The 18,408-nt window shown below is 39.4% G+C and overlaps 2 protein-coding genes and 1 long non-coding RNA gene across 3 annotated transcripts in view; all 3 read right to left on the bottom strand.

The window, feature by feature from the left end:
- Positions 1 to 9,291, bottom strand: part of LOC144632171 (uncharacterized) — an 80,083-nt gene extending 70,792 nt beyond the window's left edge. Inside the window, exons 1-2 of the mRNA XM_078490770.1 lie at positions 9,234 to 9,291; positions 7,439 to 8,980 (exon numbers count right to left, since the gene is read on the bottom strand). Of these exons, the coding sequence (XP_078346896.1) occupies positions 7,563 to 8,980; positions 9,234 to 9,291 (1,476 nt within the window). The 3' untranslated portion in view covers positions 7,439 to 7,562. The remainder of the gene's footprint in view (positions 1 to 7,438; positions 8,981 to 9,233) is intronic.
- Positions 703 to 3,195, bottom strand: LOC144633149 (QRFP-like peptide receptor). Its single transcript, XM_078491952.1, has 2 exons — positions 3,098 to 3,195; positions 703 to 2,202 (listed from the first exon to the last, which is right to left on the bottom strand). Exon 2 carries the CDS (start codon positions 2,175 to 2,177, stop codon positions 1,296 to 1,298), a length of 882 nt encoding a protein of 293 aa, XP_078348078.1. The 5' UTR covers positions 2,178 to 2,202; positions 3,098 to 3,195; the 3' UTR covers positions 703 to 1,295.
- A 3,446-nt stretch (positions 9,292 to 12,737) lies between the features above and the next one.
- LOC144634000 (uncharacterized) lies at positions 12,738 to 14,842 on the bottom strand. Its single transcript, XR_013567135.1, has 4 exons — positions 14,780 to 14,842; positions 14,639 to 14,684; positions 14,155 to 14,200; positions 12,738 to 13,181 (listed from the first exon to the last, which is right to left on the bottom strand). It is a non-coding gene; the product is annotated as an uncharacterized LOC144634000 (long non-coding RNA).
- Between the last annotated feature and the right edge of the window lie 3,566 nt (positions 14,843 to 18,408).

The following is an 18,408-nucleotide window of genomic DNA, read 5'->3' as shown; positions in this document are numbered from 1 at the left end:
ATATGCATGTGAACAGGCGTCGACCACATCAGTTTGAAATAAAGGTTTGACAAATATCATTATAAAGCTCTGTTGTCACCCAAAGTTATCATTATCAGTAAGAAACATTGGACCTAAGCATTATATTTTAATTCTTGCTCAAAACTAAAACAACAACTTAAATGCACATCTTAAAAGATTGAAGTTTTTTGAAAATCAGCTGCTCTATTCCGAATTGTCGATATATGATATGGTGGAGCAGTCTTTACAAAGTTCAGTATAGTGTTAACGAAATACTTACAAAATGTGTTTTATCTCTGTTTTGCATGACCCTGCTTTGTTTTTTGTTAAGTTATTATTTCGACTTCAACTGTATGATTAGTCACTAATCAGTCAAGCAAGACAGATGATTGAAATGTCACCCACGGTCTCGCAGGATGGGTAAACTGAATTAAAACTGGACTTTTCAGCCTTCGACAAAAGCCACTCTTCACAGATAACGTATTACATTTGCATAGCAGTGAATACGGTTGACCAGAAACGAGGTAATTTTTCCTACAAGCTGCCAAACACCTTGACTTTTTGAGCAATGGTTTTAGCGATAGAAACAATTTAAAAATGAAAAAAAACCTTCATGTACTTGGTTTGAGTTTGCAGAAAACGGTGCCTTCGTTGCCAATACCGCGGGACCTGTTACTATATCTGTGGCAAAGAAGTGTTCACGGAAATATCATTAACAGGCATCATAAATTAACACTGTCAAAGTCTTCAAAACTTTAAAACGTGTTTACATAATAAAATAATTTAACGAGCTTAAGATAATCACGAGTCGATACCTCGCAGTGTATGCCGAAATTGCTTTCTTGTTTCTTCGCCTGCCTTGTTATGAAAATTTAAAATCTTTTAACTTCTAAAAGTCAAACCAAAAAAGCTATTTTTATTTTATTTTAATTTTTAAATATTACTATTGGAACTTTTTAACATGTTAATTCTCACCAGTCCTTTATTAACCTGTTCATGTATTTATATTCAGTTTTTATTTTCACATGTAACACTTTACATGTAATTTACTTATACATAACCTTTACAGTATCCTGGTTGACGCGACGGAGCTAGGGACGTCTAAAATTCAGGCTACGTTTGCTCCCCTAGCAAATATCAGTTATCATGAACAAACGACACAGTAAACAAACAAAAAACACTAACAAGAACTATTTACATTACAAGCCGACTATTGTTTTCGAACAAATACGTACGTAAATAACTAATAATTTAATTCCAGGACCTGTTTCCCCCATTTGTTTTGTGTGTGGCGACTACTTGCTTTTGGGTGTTCTACGCACCAGTGAAGCGAGATTCTTTCTGAACTGTTGACTATGAAGGGTGTACACCAGTGGATTGAGGGAGGAATTCAACAGCGCGCATGCTGTGGACACATAATACACTGTAGCGTACCCGCCAGGAATCACGGGACTAAGAAAGCAGAGCACTGTGGGAGGGGTCCAGCACGTGATGAAGAGGACAGAGACTGTGATGAGCATCTTTGTAACCTTATTTCTGGACTGTGAAGCAGCATTTGGAGAGGAGCCTGGCACAATTACACGGTTGCGCAGACACAAAATGATCCGCGTGTACAGGTATCCCATGATGCATATCGGCAGCACTGAATTGGCAAATGACCAAGTGAGTGAATGTGCCCGATTCGTTAAATTATCTGGAAAGTTCTGGATGCACTCTTGACGTTTTGCATCGTAGGCTGTTACTACGAGAGTGGGCAATACCAATAGAATGGCTGCGGTCCATAGAATTGCCAGCAACCACGGGGAGCGTCTACGTTGAAGTGTCTGCAATGGATGTAAGGTGGCTTTATAACGCTCAAAAGCTATCACCGCCAGCAGAAAGCTCGAGGCTGAAGCTGCCACCCAACCCAGGGCCCTATCAGTAATGAACTTACACAGCAGATCTCCAATGACTCCGCTTGGTTGGTCGATGAAGTGGCTCAGAATGCAAGGAGGAATAAAGAAGACAGCGACCAGTAAATCAGCGATGGCCAAATGGAAAAGAAGCCAGTTGATTGATGTTTTCATTGCTTTCTTCTTCAATATTACAAGGCATACAAGGGAATTGCCTGCTATGTTAAAAACTATCATGGCGAACAGACATAGCACGTACAAAAGAGAGGCAGTTGCCATTGCCATTCTTTCGGTACAAATTGGAAGGTATCTGTAGATAAAGAAATACAGTTTAAGATAATTTTAACACCCGTAACGGAGAAAGCATAACTGCTTAACTCAAATAACTCAGCTACTCAACAACAGGCAAAAAATTTAGCTAGGTGTATTTTTATCAACAATTGATAACCAGTGTGTTATTGATAGTGGTTCAGTTTAGTCTACTGTAAAAGAACAGTTGTCGGTGGCTTAATCTTGCCGCTTAGGCTGTGAGTGGTTATATTTGCAGTGAGAATCGTTAACAAACATCAGCACCAAAAGGTCGAAAATTACAGCAAGAGAAATATTAGACTTGACCACCACACACCTTCGGAATAGAAGCTTGACAAATTAGCTGTAAAGTTTTTTTTGATCTTTGTTCCCTTTGAGTTAAATTATTATGAGTAAAAAAATGAAAATAAGAGTTATTTCATCCCAAATACTAAATCAATATTGTACGAAGGCTTTAAAAAACATATTTTACGTATTCAAATAGACTGAAAAAGGTAAAAGAAATCGATGTTCTTTTGCGAAAAAAGAAAAAAAGTAAAAGAAAAGTAAAAGGATCGATGTTTATTTACGATAGATCAGAAAACAACACAGCACATCTAAACAGCATATGTAGCAGATGTTCACATATTTGATTTGCCAGCAGAATACAGATTCTGTGAGAAATTTTGTTAAAAGAATGCGTTAAATAGTTTACACTAAATTTCTGATAAATTCGGTAGATGTAAGAAATCGAAAGACTTTGGACTATGCTGTTCAGTCGTTGGCATGGGTATTAAAGTGATTGTTTCAACTTTCGTTGATATTATCACTTTAGCAATTGGTTCTACAGACAGCTAATGTGTTTGTGAAATTGAGAATGTCTCACAGTCAGACAAGTAAATTAAACTCAAACTCACTTTTAGCCCTCGACGATTACATGGAAGAACCTTTGTAGTCGATGCCAGCGATCGAAGTTTTCCTTTGAACGTAAATCTTAAATTCAGATGAGTAATTGTTGCCACTGTTTACTGAAATCGATTTGGCGTCTATTTACTGTAACAACCAGGTGATTAGAATTGAGTAAATAATCCGTGCCGTGATGTACGACTAATTTCTTACAACTCGAATTGCAAGAAACAAATGACAGTTGATGACGAGAGTTTAAACTTATTTTAAGCGTTGTCTTAAAACAAAAGACGAGATAGAAGCGCTTTTTATGTAGCTGAGTAAATCATTCCTGACATGTCAAACTTATGAAAAAAACAGCGCAATTCTTTTAATCCGTGGGCTTAAGCCAGCCTTGTACAGTGGAACCCCGATATAACGATATGCCAAGGGAGCAGTAAAATAATATCGTTATATCGAAGAATCGTTATATCGAAACTCCCGATATAACGATATGACCGTAAAATAGCCGAAAATATCGTTTTATCGGGGTAAACCTAACAAGAACTTTTAATTTTACTGCATATTAGAGGAGGATAAAGAGAATAATTTTGATAAGAAGGCTTAGAACACAGTATCATTTTTGTATATCATCGTACAAAGCTGTTTTTAGAAACGTAAGAGATGACTCGATTACCGTAATGTTATTGCATTAAATTCGATGTTTTGCAAATAAAATGTGACTGTGTGCTGATAATATCGTTATATCGGGAGGATTTTACGTTCGGTCCGCTAAATTCTCATCGTTATATCGGGAATATCGTTATATCGAAGATCGTTATATCGGGGTTCCGTCCCATACATTTTACTGTAACTTTTGCCGGGACATAGAATATTCATCGTTATATCGGGAATATCGTTATACAGTGGAACCTCGATTTAACGAACCTCTATATAACGAAGTCCTCGGTTTAACGAACGATATTCTGCAGCCCGGCCAAAGTTACAGTAAAATGTATAGAACAGGACCTCGATATAACGAACCTCGATATAACGAAATCCTCGTTATAACGAACACAATCCAGAAGCCCAAACCTAAAATGTACCTCGATATAACGAAAAAATGTCAAAAAGCGGCAAAAGATGAATGTAGAACAGACCAACAAAGATGAAAATCATTTAATCCTGTAACAAGAGAACAAGTTCAAGTACATATGTCCAAATCTATGTCCAGACAATAAGTTATTTTCAGAAACCGTCAATATCCGGAAATGCTGGGTACGTAGTGAACGCAACTGCGTTAAAAAGTGATTAACTATACCTCGATATAACGAACATTTTGGTTGTTTTTCCGCAAATTCGTTATATCGAGGTTTTCGATATAACGAACCCTCGATATAACGAACAAATTTCATCAGTCCCTTGGCACTTCGTTAAATCGAGGTTCCACTGTATCGAGGATCGTTATATCGGGGTTCCACTGTAATAAAGAGACTTGCCTATAGGAAAGGATTAAAAAATAAAAATGGAGCATGCTCCCTAGCACTGTCGTATTCGCGGTATTGGACTGGAACTATTGCAAGCTGGATCCAGTTCAATCCGAAGGTACGAAAATGCCAATAAATATTTTTAACAAATAAAACGTTCGATTTCTGATATCTTTGTGAGTTATTCATCATGATGAGTCACGGAATATTCATATCCGTCCGTTGTATTATCTCAACAAGAACCTCTATTTGAGGCAATACACGGATATTTGCCCGCGGACATTATCTGTTTCGAGAGGCGAACGATATTCCGAGAGCGAAGCTCGAAAAAAATTGTAATCTTCGACGAACAGATATAATGTTCAAGACAAATATCTGTGAATATTTGCGGGCTGTAACAAGAATGCCTTTAAAACATAGCAAAGCTTTCGAAGAGCCAAAATTCTTCGACCATTCTTCCATAAATTTCTTTGCCATGATAGCTCATGACTTCATTAGAGATAAAATTCCTCACGAAATCCAAGCATGAGCTATAGGATAAGTGGGGTTCGTCTAAATATAAAACCAATACTCAGGCCCGTAGGGAGGGGGGGTGCGATGGGTGCGTCCGCACCCCCCCCCCCCCCACGAGCCTTGGAAGTCCGCTCATTGTGAAAAAAAAATTAAAATAAATACATAAAGGGAAATGGTATTTCTGTACTTCGACTATTTACATTCAATATGGTCCTTTGGGTGGATGGTCCACCATTTGTAGATTCATGTGGTATATTTTGGACCAAATTGTGTGATTCTAAGTTTATTTCAACGATACATTCTACCCAATGTCCTTCATAGTCGAACCGTTCGAAGTGCCATTAATATTCCCAGCTGCCACCGAAAGAGAGGAGACTGGGTACTTGCAATTGTTGGGCTCGGAAGCACCCAAGAAGGTTGAAGCTACAGTGCTATTTAAGATCAACAAACCGACTCTGGCTGATTTATGTAATTACCATTTGACACTGAAATGAAGAAACCTATTTTTTCCTGTCTTCCTTCTATGTACTGCCGTCATTGTTAGCTAAATAAATTGTAAATTACGTTTTCAAGGTTCTGTTTCGAAAAATATGATTTGAATTTAAAAATGTACCAGAATTATTGTCGTTAATACCTTCACTTTTATCTGCCTTTTTTCCTAACAAACTGTCTTAAAAACGAACGAAATGCTTTCTCAGATAGCCTATCTTTTCAAAATTTCCTGGGGGAGGATACCCCCAGACCCCCCTACATTATCGCGCCTGCGGCGCTCATACGCATCCCCCCCATGCAAAATCCTGGTTAAGGGCCTGCAATAACTAACTAAGTCTTCGTCTTCTTTCGTTTTTCGAATTAGTTTACAACACATGGGGGACCAAGCTTTTGTTGAGCCGAGAAGTCCTGGATGCTAAACTAATTTGCAATTGCAGTGCCCGTGCCCACTCCCCGAAACAAAAACCATTTCCTTTGGGGGTAGGTATGCCTACAGCTAGGCTAATTTGAATTTGGGACTATGTGTATAATACCATGGGTAGGAAAATAATCTCTTCGATCGTGTGAGGCTCGTAAGATCCAAAGGTGGCCATCTCCTTATTTGGAAGGTAAAGGTGGCCCACCTGGGGGGTCTCCAAAGGAGACCATTCAGTTACACAGGGAGTGGGATGTAGTGAACATTGGTTTACCCGGAGTAGTTGGAGTCTTGCTTAATTAAATGGTTGAATTTTGCGAGTATGAATTGGAGTTAAGAACTATTAACATCACCTTTGAAACAGATTGAAATAATACAGGCTGGCCCGCTCTTACAACTTTTCTTTATTTTCCGGTCATAAAATAACGTTCCAATGTTGAGAGAATTAGTGAGCGGAGAAAATATATTTTTTCGCATTCCAGAAACAGTACTGAATTCTCCAACGTCAAAGTTGCACGCCGCATGTAAATAATTGTATCATATATACGAGTCGAAAACATTAAATCAAAGAACTGCACCTGCAAGCTTCAATTCGTCAAAAATACCTGCATAAAAACTAACTCACCCTATGCGGAAATATTTCTAATTTATTTTATTTCAAAAACACAGCCGTAAAAGCCGATTTTTCGAAGCTTAAATATTCACAACAACAATAAGTGAAGAGATTTGAATATTCATATTGGTAAGTTGTGACCACACAGACAAACACACACATAGAGTTGAACGCCTGTGCTTTCCCGTGCCTGCCTCACCGGTAAAAATGTCACTCGTTGCTTGTTTAGGCAACGTTAGACAACTTCAGCTAACTCCATACCGAATAAAAATAACGACCACAAAGTTATCCGAGATTTACATATCTTTTCTGCCGTTCAGCTGCCAACACCTCAAAAATAACCCAAATTCTTTTCTGGTTGCCAAACTTGTTTGCATAACTGTCCATGTGGGGAAAAGCTCAAGTTTGTCCCCTTTTTCATACCTAACTAGGGGATTGAAAGTGCTTATTGATCTTACGAGCTCAACACGAAATTGAGAAACAATACCTATTGTTTGTTCGGTTTAGTGATTGGTCAAAACCCAAAATCTCCTAGCAACGGTAAAATTTTTTCCTAACCAGTGATATTATTGGGCGCTTTCCATTCGACCAAAAATTCTGGTTTGAGTTTCCGGAAAATTCCAGTGGCAAATGGAACAGCATTTTCCAACTTTTCCGGTTGACTGCACGGAAGGCAAAACAAAATTTGCATATGGTCAGGTAGTGCGTCTAATATGGAAATTTCTACGGTGCATTAAAATAATGCACTGTTGCCGTTTTCTGCACATATAACTCGATATTTTTGCAAATAAAAAGCATTCCGAGCACTGAAAATAAACGCCATGAATGACATCGTGGCTACAAATACAGGGACAATAATAATAAAGTATTTTTCGTTTGTCTCACGACGTAGTGTCACTTGTGATGTAGATCGCGACGTTTCGACTGCACACTGCTAGTCTTCATCAGGCGATAAGGTCGACTGGTTGTGCGTGAACTTATAAAGCACGCTGCTGCGCTGTGATTGGTTGGTTTTCAACAGCTGTGATTGGTGCATTTCGATCCTCGCTGTTTCCGTGTCCTGTTGTTCCCTCAGCGGTCCGCTGTCGTACAGTTCTCCTGTTGTTGTGTTTTTTGATCGTGGGCATCCATGCTTCAGGAATTTCAATTCCATTATCCCTGTTGATATTATTAGGGTGAAGTCTTATGTGAATTGCCTCTTTGACCCTGCGTGTGTACCAGTGTGGTTCACGATCAATAAACTTTACCTCATTCCAAAGCGGGTAGTGTCCGGTGTTGTGGGTGTGCTCTGAAACGGCGGAGGTCTGGATACGGGCGAGTCGGATGTCCCGGTCGTGTTCTTTGATTCTGTCTTGCATAGGTCTTCCAGTCTCGCCGATGTAAACTTTGCCGCACTCACAGGGAATTCTGTAAACAACGCCATCTTGTTTAGTCGGATCAACGGCGTCTTTCGGCCGTACTAGGTGTGATCTTAATGTAGTTTCCGACTTGAAAACAGCGCGTACGCCTTGTTGTTGTAGGCAGCGTCTAAGTTGTTCGGAAAGACCTTTGACATAGGGTAGAACCGCAGTAGATTTAAACTCGGTCGTAGGCTCAGCACTGGTGCTCGGCTTTCTGGTCTTGGTGATCTTCTGCAAGAAAGAATAGGGATAACCATTAGAAACAAGAACAGATGACAGATGTTTTTTCTCCTTGGATATAACAGATGGTTTTGTTACGAGGCGTTTAGCACGATCGTAAAGACACTTAACAATACCGCGTTTTACTGATTGAGGGTGGTGTGAATCATACGCTAAGTATTGATCAGTGTGTGTTGGTTTTCTATATACGCTGGTGGTGAGCCGGCCGTCTGGTTCTCTCGAAACTGTGGTGTCGAGGAAGGCGATTTTGCAGTCGTTCTCTGTTTCCATGGTGAAGCGGATGGAAGGCTGCTGGTTGTTGAGATGTTGTAAGAAGCTGTCGACTCTTCCGCGATCCAAGATGGTGAAGGTATCGTCCACGTAGCGTTTCCATATCTTAGGCTTGCAGGATGATGAAGTTATTGCCTGCTCCTCAAAGCTCTCCATGTAGAGATTAGCAACAACAGCGGAAACCGGACTTCCCATGGCTGCGCCTTCCTGTTGTTCGTAAATTGATCCGTTATACTGGAAGTATGTGGATCTCAATACGAAATTCAGGAGGTCAGCGATCTGAGCAGGTGTTAGCGTTGTGCGATCGGCAAGGCTGGGATCGTTCTCTAGTTTCCGTAGCGCGGCTTGTACAGCGCCGTCGATAGGAACGTTTGTAAACAGCGACTCCACGTCAAAAGACACCATGATCTCGTTGTCTAGGATCGTCTCACTGTTGATGGTGGATACGAAGTGGGCTGAATTGGTCACTGCGAAATCCGAGTTACCTGTTAGAGGAGACAAGATGTTAGCTAGGTAGGCTGACAAATCATACGCAAAGGTGTTAACGCATGATACGATAGGTCTTAAAGGTACGTCGGCCTTGTGGATTTTTGGTAAACCGTAGATTCTTGGTGGCTGTTTGATCGAGAACGTGGAAACGTTCCTATCGACGGCGCTGTACAAGCCGCGCTACGGAAACTAGAGAACGATCCCAGCCTTGCCGATCGCACAACGCTAACACCTTCTCAGATCACTGACCTCCTAATCTCCAATACTTCCAGTTCGGATCATTACGAACAACGGAAGGCGCAGCCATGGGAGTCCGGTTTCCGCTGTTGTTGCTATCTCTCGGGAGCTTGAGGAGGGCATCTATCATCTACCTAAATAGGAAACGCTACGTGGCGTACCTTCACCATCTTGTCGCGGGAGTCGACAGCTTCTACAACATCTCAACAACCACAGCCTTCCATCCGCTTCACCTGGAAACAGAGACGACTGCAAAATCGCCTTCCTCGCACAAGTTTCGAGAGACCAGACGGCCGGCTCCACCAGCGTATATGAAACCAACACACACTGATCAATACTTGCGTATGATTCACACCACCCTCAATCATAAAACGCGGTATTGTTGTGTCTACGTCCTAAACGCCTCGTAACAAAACCATCTGTTATATCCAAGGAGAAAAACATCTTCTCTGTTCTTGTTTCTATGGTATCCCTATTCTTTCTTGCAGAGATCACAAGAAAGCCGGCACCAGTGCTGAGCCACGACCGAGTTTAAATCTACTGCGGTTCTACCCTATGTCAAAGGTCTTTCCGAACAACTTAGACGCTGCCTACAACAACAAGGCGTACGCGCTGTTTTCAAGTCGGAAACTACATTAAGATCACACCTAGTACGGCCGAAAGACGCCGTTGATCCGACTAAACAAGATGGCGTTGTTTACAGAATTCCCTGTGAGTGCGGCAAAGTTTACATCGGCGAGACTGGAAGACCTATGCAAGACAGAATCAAAGAACACGACCGGGACATCCGACTCGCCCGTATCCAGACCTCCGCCGTTTCAGAGCACACCCACAACACCGGACACTACCCGCTTTGGAATGAGGTAAAGTTTATTGATCGTGAACCACACTGGTACACACGCAGGGTCAAAGAGGCAATTCACATAAGACTTCACCCTAATAATATCAACAGGGATAATGGAATTGAAATTCCTGAAGCATGGATGCCCACGATCAAAAAACACAACAACAGGAGAACTGTACGACAGCGGACCGCTGAGGGAACAACAGGACACGGAAACAGCGAGGATCGAAATGCACCAATCACAGCTGTTGAAAACCAACCAATCACAGCGCAGCAGCGTGCTTTATAAGTTCACGCACAACCAGTCGACCTTATCGCCTGATGAAGACTAGCAGTGTGCAGTCGAAACGTCGCGATCTACATCACAAGTGACACTACGTCGTGAGACAAACGAAAAATACTTTATTATTATTGTACTCTACCACGATGATTAACAACAACATTTTTTACGATAAATACAGGGACCTTTCAAAAGGCACACTACAAGCAACGATAACGTCGCCAACCAAAAACTTTAATGAGCAAAACAATGGCGTAGCCTGCACGCGCGTTATAAATATTTGTACATTTCTTTGCTGCCGCCTGCAAAACAACAACAAAAAAACAACTGAGTTCACCAAAATTTTTTATTTGGAGTTTCAAGAGTGCTTCCTTAACACATGTAGCTGCTTTCAGCTGCACAAATCGCTAAATTTTCTGCCGAAGGAACTCAGGCTGAGTGTAAATTGGTAGCTTTTTCAAAAATTTCCGGAAAAGAGGACAACCTCGCAAGGTAGACCCAAATTTTCGAAAACAATTTCCGGGAACTTTCAGTTCCATTTGATTTTTCTCCTGGAATTTCCGGGGTTTTCGGTTGAATGGTTCGCATTTCGGAAAGTCAACACTTTCCGGATTTTCTGGAAACTTTCCGAGCAAATTTCTGTACCATTCGTCCTTGTTCCAAAATTTTCGGAATTTTTGGTCGAATGGAAAGCGCCCATTATTTCGCCGTAACACCAAATGCAAATTAGTTAAGCAGTCATGACTTCTCGGTTCAACAAAAGCTTGGTTACCCATGTGTTGTAAACTAATTCGAACAACGAAAGTAAGACGACGACTTAAGTGGTTAGTTATTGGCTTTATATTCAAAAAAAGAAAAATAATCTTGCTCGCTTCTAGCGATAGGCACACACTCAACGAGAGAGGAAAAGGTAATTAATTAAAAATTGTTATTCTTTGAATTCTTGTTCATCTTCTTTTGTTTCATTATTGTTTTTTCGTGTCGGGAATCTTTACATCCCCCCGGCAAAATTTCTTCACGGTCAGGCATCGCTTTTGATAAATACTTGTTCGAGTTTATTATGGTATAAAACAAATCGACCACATTTTGCCATGGTCTACACTCTTATAGTCCATAGAAATGACGCCATAAAATGTCCAAAACTTTGCAGTGAAACCACTTGCTTAACGGCTCGTGGTTCCACGTGAGTTTTGAAAGTTTTCTGACGTAATTCCTATGGTCTATAAGAGTGTAGACCATGGCAAAATGTGGTCGATTTGTTAAATGCATGAATTTCTGCAGCGGCAGGAACCAAAGTGGCGTTTTTCGAACCTTCTTAGATTTACAAAATGAAGCGCCACTAAACAATTATTATTTGGACAAAATATGAATAAAACTCGAATTTTCAGACTGACGCTGGATTTTCGATATTTACATAAATAGCTCTTAAATGTCCCGACCAAGTAACCGCTAATCAGGAAACTAATGAATCGCTTTCATGTGATAAACTGAAGTAACGTATATTTTTGGCCGCTTTAAATTTCACATGTTCACGAAATACGTGGAAGTTTCAGCATTATGGGCAACTCGTTGAAATAGTTTGGAATGAATAAATTGGAAAATGTGGCGTTGAGTGCTATAAATTACCACTGATGATGAGCCAGACGTCGATATAACAACAACATATTACTCGAATATGAACAACCGTTTCCCGCGTGACTGCATATGTGATTAATGCACTGAGGGCCTGTTTATATGGAGGAGAGTTGTCCCTGGTAGGAGGGTTAGCCTCCATACCGAGCCACCCCGGGCGAGAGAGCTTTTCATACGTTTGTTTATAAATAGCTGCGAACTGTTTATATGAGAAATTGCAAAGTTGGCTCGGGGGGCAGGGTCCCTGGGTGGAGGGTCACTCGCTTTGAAGGTAGGGTGACCCTGGGCAGCGAGCCAACTTTTTTTCCATTAACAGTTTGGTTATTTTTGCCTCGCCTACCAGGGACAAGTTGACACATACGGAGCATGCGCAAATGCTGCAATCGGCCAAAATAACATCGAAGTCGGCAGTAAATTTGTCCAAAATGGTCTTCGTCAATATTTCAGCGTTCTTGATTTTAGAAATGGCCGTCATAATAGCTATTTCAAAATAACTCTGGCCAGTCTTTTGAACCGACAGGGCCAAGTTTTGGCTCGGTCAACGGGGACAACTCATAAACGCTCGGTAAAAGATAGCGCGGGGGAGAGGGTAACTCTCCTACCAGGGACAACTCTACTCCATATAAACAGGCCCTTAGTTATTTTCTCGCTCACATAACTGCCACTAACATCCCAAGTGGGGTGGGGGAGGCCGTAGGGAGCCAAGGGAGGTGAACACCGAGAAAGCTATTATACAACTAATACACAAGCAAGACAAGCCTTTTTATTTATCTCGTTCTTTTTAATGCGTTCTTTTTAATTACCGATTTTTTAAACACTGCATTTCCTACATTTTTTTATCTTATCCAGAATGTTGGAAAAATATCCAACTGGCTTATTTAGCTGACCAATTGCTACATGTTCTTTAACTTATCCCTTATATCGTGATGCTTTTGGTTAAAACTGTTTTAGTTTTTCTTGTTCTTATTTTAACTTTCGGTTGTTGATGTCTTATATTTTATCAACACACGATGGTCAGGTCACAGCAAGAACAACTATCGCGCTTCTGCTTATTCATCTGCGAGTCACTTTGCTTTCCTATCTTTTTGATGAACACTTTCTTGGCCCCTGTCTCATGTTCGTCCTCATTTGCAGGTTTGCCATCTGTCTCGGTGACCATAGTCAGAAAGGCAAACATCATCAGGAGGCTAAATATTACTGCAAGCTTAAAAGATAAAAGGAAATGGATGAGCACTTACAAGGCAAGTACTTCGAGAAACAAGGGAAATGTGGAGATCGTCGTTTCTTCAATTTATTCCATGACCAGTTAAGCTAGAACTGGACAGTTGGGGGACTTATCTCTGATGTCATTGATTACACAAAATGTAAACAGTTACCGGGTATCACTGTGTTTGTCTACTTTATAAAAGCTTTTGACTCGCTCAATTGGGATTACTTAAACAAAGTCCTGGATGTGTTCAATTTTAAAGACGATTCTTAAAGGTGGATTGAAGTTTCTTTTAATGACATCTTACGCTGTGTGATAAGCGACGGCTTCGCTTCTCCCTTCTTTAATCTAAACTGCTCTCCCGGAAATCGTTCTTGGAATTTCCCCAAAACGGCATTTTAACCTGACCGAAAACAGAAGGCACTATATTTCCCATGTAATAACTGAGGGGATAACAGGATTTACGAGTAAATATTCGCCAAAATGATCCATCTGAATGTCCCTGATGATTTAACAACGGCTTCAATCTTGGATATAGCTTCGATCTTGGATACGTTTAATGCCGTTTAATTACAAAACACTCTCCTTTTCTTATTGAAGATTCCCTAAGGCTTGTTAAAACGAAAAAAAGTTTTTTGCCCTCAGCGTAAGAATTAAAACTCTAATAAAGATGAAGTGTTCAACATGACACGAGCATGGGACAAAGAAAAATTCTGAGTCCCCGACGGGAATCGAACTCATGGCCTCCCAGATACCGGTTGGGCGCTCTTACCAACTGAGCTACGAGAGACTCGTTGTGAGCTGTGCCATTTACTAGGTTGATATGTGACACGTTCAAACTTTTCAGCTGAGGGCAAAATATCTGTTTTGACCTTAAGAGGTCTTCCTTATTTGTTTGGGCAATGACAAAAAGGAGCAACTAGGCTAGGGGAAAGAGTACAAACCCATAAGCGAGGTTCAAAATACCTACCTTCATTTTGTCTTCACCGACTTCAAGTCTGTTCTTAGCAAAACACCTGCAAAAAGAAAACGAAGTGAAACAGTCCAGTCATTCTACGATTCGTGCTCAAAAATTGCAACATAATTTTTCTCACCCTCGTACGTTCAAAAAAAGTCCACTCAGTAAGATACTAAAAGTACTATACCCCCAAATCCGTTCTGTAGAAAATCCAAGCTAATTTAAGGCACGATTTTAAACAAAATAAATATTTTTGTGTTTATCTTGCTAAAAAGCTTGTATAATCATATAATGTGAAAATGCTTACTTGTACCATTTTACATATAATATATATGCACTTAGGCACTGCATAAGGAACTCCAGTCTGTAAAATTAAAGAGTTTCCGAAGTGTCTTTTTGCATTAGCTGTCGGGGTGGAATAATTTGCCATATTTTGCATTTTAACCGAAGAATTGTTATCGAAAAAGTTGCTCTTACGGTATCTGAAGAAACTTACCTTTCAAACAAAACAGCGCCTGTGTCGAAAGAGTGAAACCAGAAACCTAAACAAAAGAAAAGAATAGAATAAAAATGTGAGATTTCGCACGCAAAAAACACAACTACCAGCTCTCATCTGAGCAAATTCTCCAATACTTACTTGTCGCTGTTCAAAGGGGAATGAACTTCTCGTTGAAAGACCGTCACTGTTATACCCTAGTCGTGTTTGTCTTTTAATTTATTTGTCACGTTTTGTTTTCTCAGCATAATTTACTAGGATATAATTGCGTCTGAGTGTGTTTCTGCCTGAATAAACAAAAGCGATGATAGGTTTTTGATTTAATGGATAGTATTTTTATATGTATTTTTCTTTATTTAAAACTCGCAATTTTGGTAGAAATGTTTTGATTGAAGATTTGTTGACAACAAGCAAATTTCTCATCAGAAATGCACTGAGGGAATTGGAGAAAAAGTAAGAAAATGAACATTGCCTTTTATTTTATTATAAAATTAGCCGCATTTTCATAACGTGAGCAGTAAATTTAACTGTCAAAACTTCTGTTTGTCAACTATGAGAGCACGGTGCCTGTGTATACAAACCTCAATTAACCCTTTTAACGAAGATTTTGAAAACAGTGCGTGTTTTCTAAGCCTGAACCTACACCGTATAATTTGTTTATTTATTAATTATAGAATTAGCAGTAACTGTCAAATCTTCTCTTTATCAACTTTGGGAACACGGTGTCTGTGTATTTTTACCTCAATTAACCCTTTTAACGAAGATTTTGAAAACAGTGCGTGTTTTCTAAGCCTGAACCTACACCGTATAATTTGTTTATTTATTAATTATAGAATTAGCAGTAACTGTCAAATCTTCTCTTTATCAACTTTGGGAACACGGTGTCTGTGTATTTTTACCTCAATTAACCCCTTTAACGATGATATTTGAAAACAAGGCGTGCTTTCTAAACCTGAAACTACACCAATCCACTTGGAATCAAGTGCAACATTGTTCTTCAAATATTTTAAACGAGATTGTCGTCTGACAAACATGCATGCACTTTTTAGTTTTGTTTAAAGTTTCAGTTTAAGAATGTGCTGAAGCTATTAAAAAAAGAATTGTTGTTATAAGTTAAGCGTGTAGGGATGTTTGATCTTAAATTTGAAAAAAAAAATTCTTGGCGTTCTAGGGGCATTTTACGCATAAAAGAATGTTATTAGTCACAATTTTGAACATCGTTTTTGGCAAAATATGCAGCAGAATCAGCAGTAATAGTGCCCCTGTAAGCTGCAGGCAGGTTATGCCATATGTATTTTATGTAAAATGCTTGTTAACAAATGATTTAATCTCTTGTTATATTTTTAAACAAAAACAAATACACGAGTAGAAATTTAGCGTTCGAGGAACAAAACTGGGGGAGGCGGGGTACCTTTCCAAAATCGGTCCCCTTTTTAAACCCTTAACCCATTTAAGATTAAAATCTGAGACTTTTTTTTACACCTATTTCTGACCCGACCAAAACCGATACCTCGTTTCAGATCAGACCCTTCACAGGAACTACTTCGGTTTTTCTAAACGCTTGAGATGGGCTTCAAATTCCCCGTGTTTTTCAAATCATACGCGCGAAACGATAACACATGTTCCGTGTACCTTTCTTGTTTTTCCTGACCACGCGAAAGGTTGAAAAAGCGTAGAAAGTCAGCATTTTGGGATAAAATGTTGAAATATAAATTTTAAGATTATAAGGCATTTTAGTTTGTAGTATCACTCTACATTTTTGCTCGTCATTCGTATTTTGAGCGATTTAAAACAGTAAATTGTATTTTACTAAGCGATTTTATATACTACTGTCTAGCAATATATATTTTTATCCCAGTTATTGCGTGCTTGAAAACAGGGTTGTGTTTATAGACTTAATCTTAATTGTCTCATTTCAGTCTACAACCACGACTCAATCATGACGGTTTTTGCTCGGCACGGCAGCTGCCAGCTTTGCATTTAATTGTGAAAGATTGAATTTTAGTGTTGACATATTTCTGTCACAACAATGCAAACAAACCCAAAATGGGCTTTTAGCTTTTGTTTGATATCGTGTTTATTAAATTTGATAAATTTGAACAGCTGGGAGCTCAGGCTCACGATATAACCACTCGATTATGTCGGCGGCAAAATATTATAATGATTTGTAAGAAACTTTATTGTTAATAGTAGTATCAAATCAATTCAACAGCAGACTACTTTCCTATTTAATTCTTATAACTTAAGCTATTTCTAATTAAAAAGTTATTTTCGCCCACCTTATCTTCTTTTGAATACGACGGGGCCTAAAACTTTTGGTGCGGAGCCCGAGCGCTGATTTCAAACAATAATAACGTCGATTGAAAAAAAAAGTAAAAAGTTAATATAAGGGCGTGGGGCATCCTGAATCGAAAAACATTTCCTTCACAGACTAGCCGTGAATATTGCCGGATTCGTATAAAGCTTAAAACTACAAAAAGAAGACATTTCAGGTCTAACAGGCGAGGGGTGAAATTCGACAGAAAAACTGACGTAAACGTGTCTGCCAAACAATGTCAAGTTTCTAATTCTGTTTCTGATATAGTCAACGCATTTTTTCTATAAATTTAAAACATCGCGATAAAATTGAAAAGCTTGGTGAAACGTTTCCCAATGACGATGTTTCGACGTAGGCTTAACGCCATTTTCAAGTCAAAAGTGAATACAAACTGGGTACCAATATTAATGTGAAAAGAATTCCTAAAGGACACGAATGGAAAAATGTTTAAAAATATGAAAATGCAGTTAAATATTTTAACCCAAAGAGAATAGACCTTATCACGGTTTTCGACGCCATTTTGACGAATAGGCAAAGCGGGTAGAAATTACAGTGTTTGTATGGGAATCCAACGGCAAATATCTTGTACAAAAATTGAATTCTTTACAACTCATGAATTGTAAAGTTAAGATACTTGGCAAAAGTTTTTATTTGCCGAGTTTGAAAGATGCAGCTGAGCTAGAAAGAGTTCAGTTACGTTTTTAATTTCCCATACATTTGTCTATAAGTTTTCCCGCGAACCACGTCAATCATGCGGAAAAAATACAGACAAATGTATGGAAAAATTAAAAACGTGACTGAACTCTTTCAAGCCCAGCTACATCCTTCAAACTCGGCAAATTAAAACTTTTGCCTAGTATCTTAACTTTACAATTCATGAGTAGTACAGAATTCAATTTTTATACAAGATATTTGCCGTCGGATTCCCATACAAACACTGTAATTTCCACCCGCTTTGCCTACTCGTCAAAATGGCGTCGAAAACCGTGATAAGGCCTATTGATTGTCTTCCAAATCAGCCTTCGATAGACCATGTTGCTCTTGATGCCACCCGATTGTAGAATATTTGTGTTTGTTGTTGTAAATGTCGGGTTGTGTGCCCAACATAATCTGCGGCGCACAGATTACATTCAAATGTATAGACAACGCATTGATTATGGGGGGCTTCTTCTTTTTTGGGGTGACAACGTCCAATCCTCTTGGTCTAAAAGATAGGTTTAATTTGGACAGCAATGTTGGCGTCCAATTTTTTCGTTTGCCTTTTGACGGAGTTAGCTGTTTGATGATATTTAAATGGTAGTGGGACCATGATAGTAGGGCTGCCGTCACTTGCATTTTTCGATATTGTCGATATTATGCAGAAGCTTGTTAATAGCTGAACAATCAAACCGATTGGGTAGTCCAAGTTGTTGCACTCGTAAAAAAACGCAGTAAGAGTGGATGACTGGCGATG

This window comes from Oculina patagonica, chromosome 12 (assembly GCF_052425735.1).
Source record: "Oculina patagonica isolate OP01 chromosome 12, crgOcupat, whole genome shotgun sequence".
In the NCBI taxonomy this organism is placed as follows: domain Eukaryota; kingdom Metazoa; phylum Cnidaria; class Anthozoa; order Scleractinia; family Oculinidae; genus Oculina; species Oculina patagonica.
Note: the sequence above shows the minus strand (reverse complement) of the source record. Positions and strands in the feature narration are given on the sequence as shown.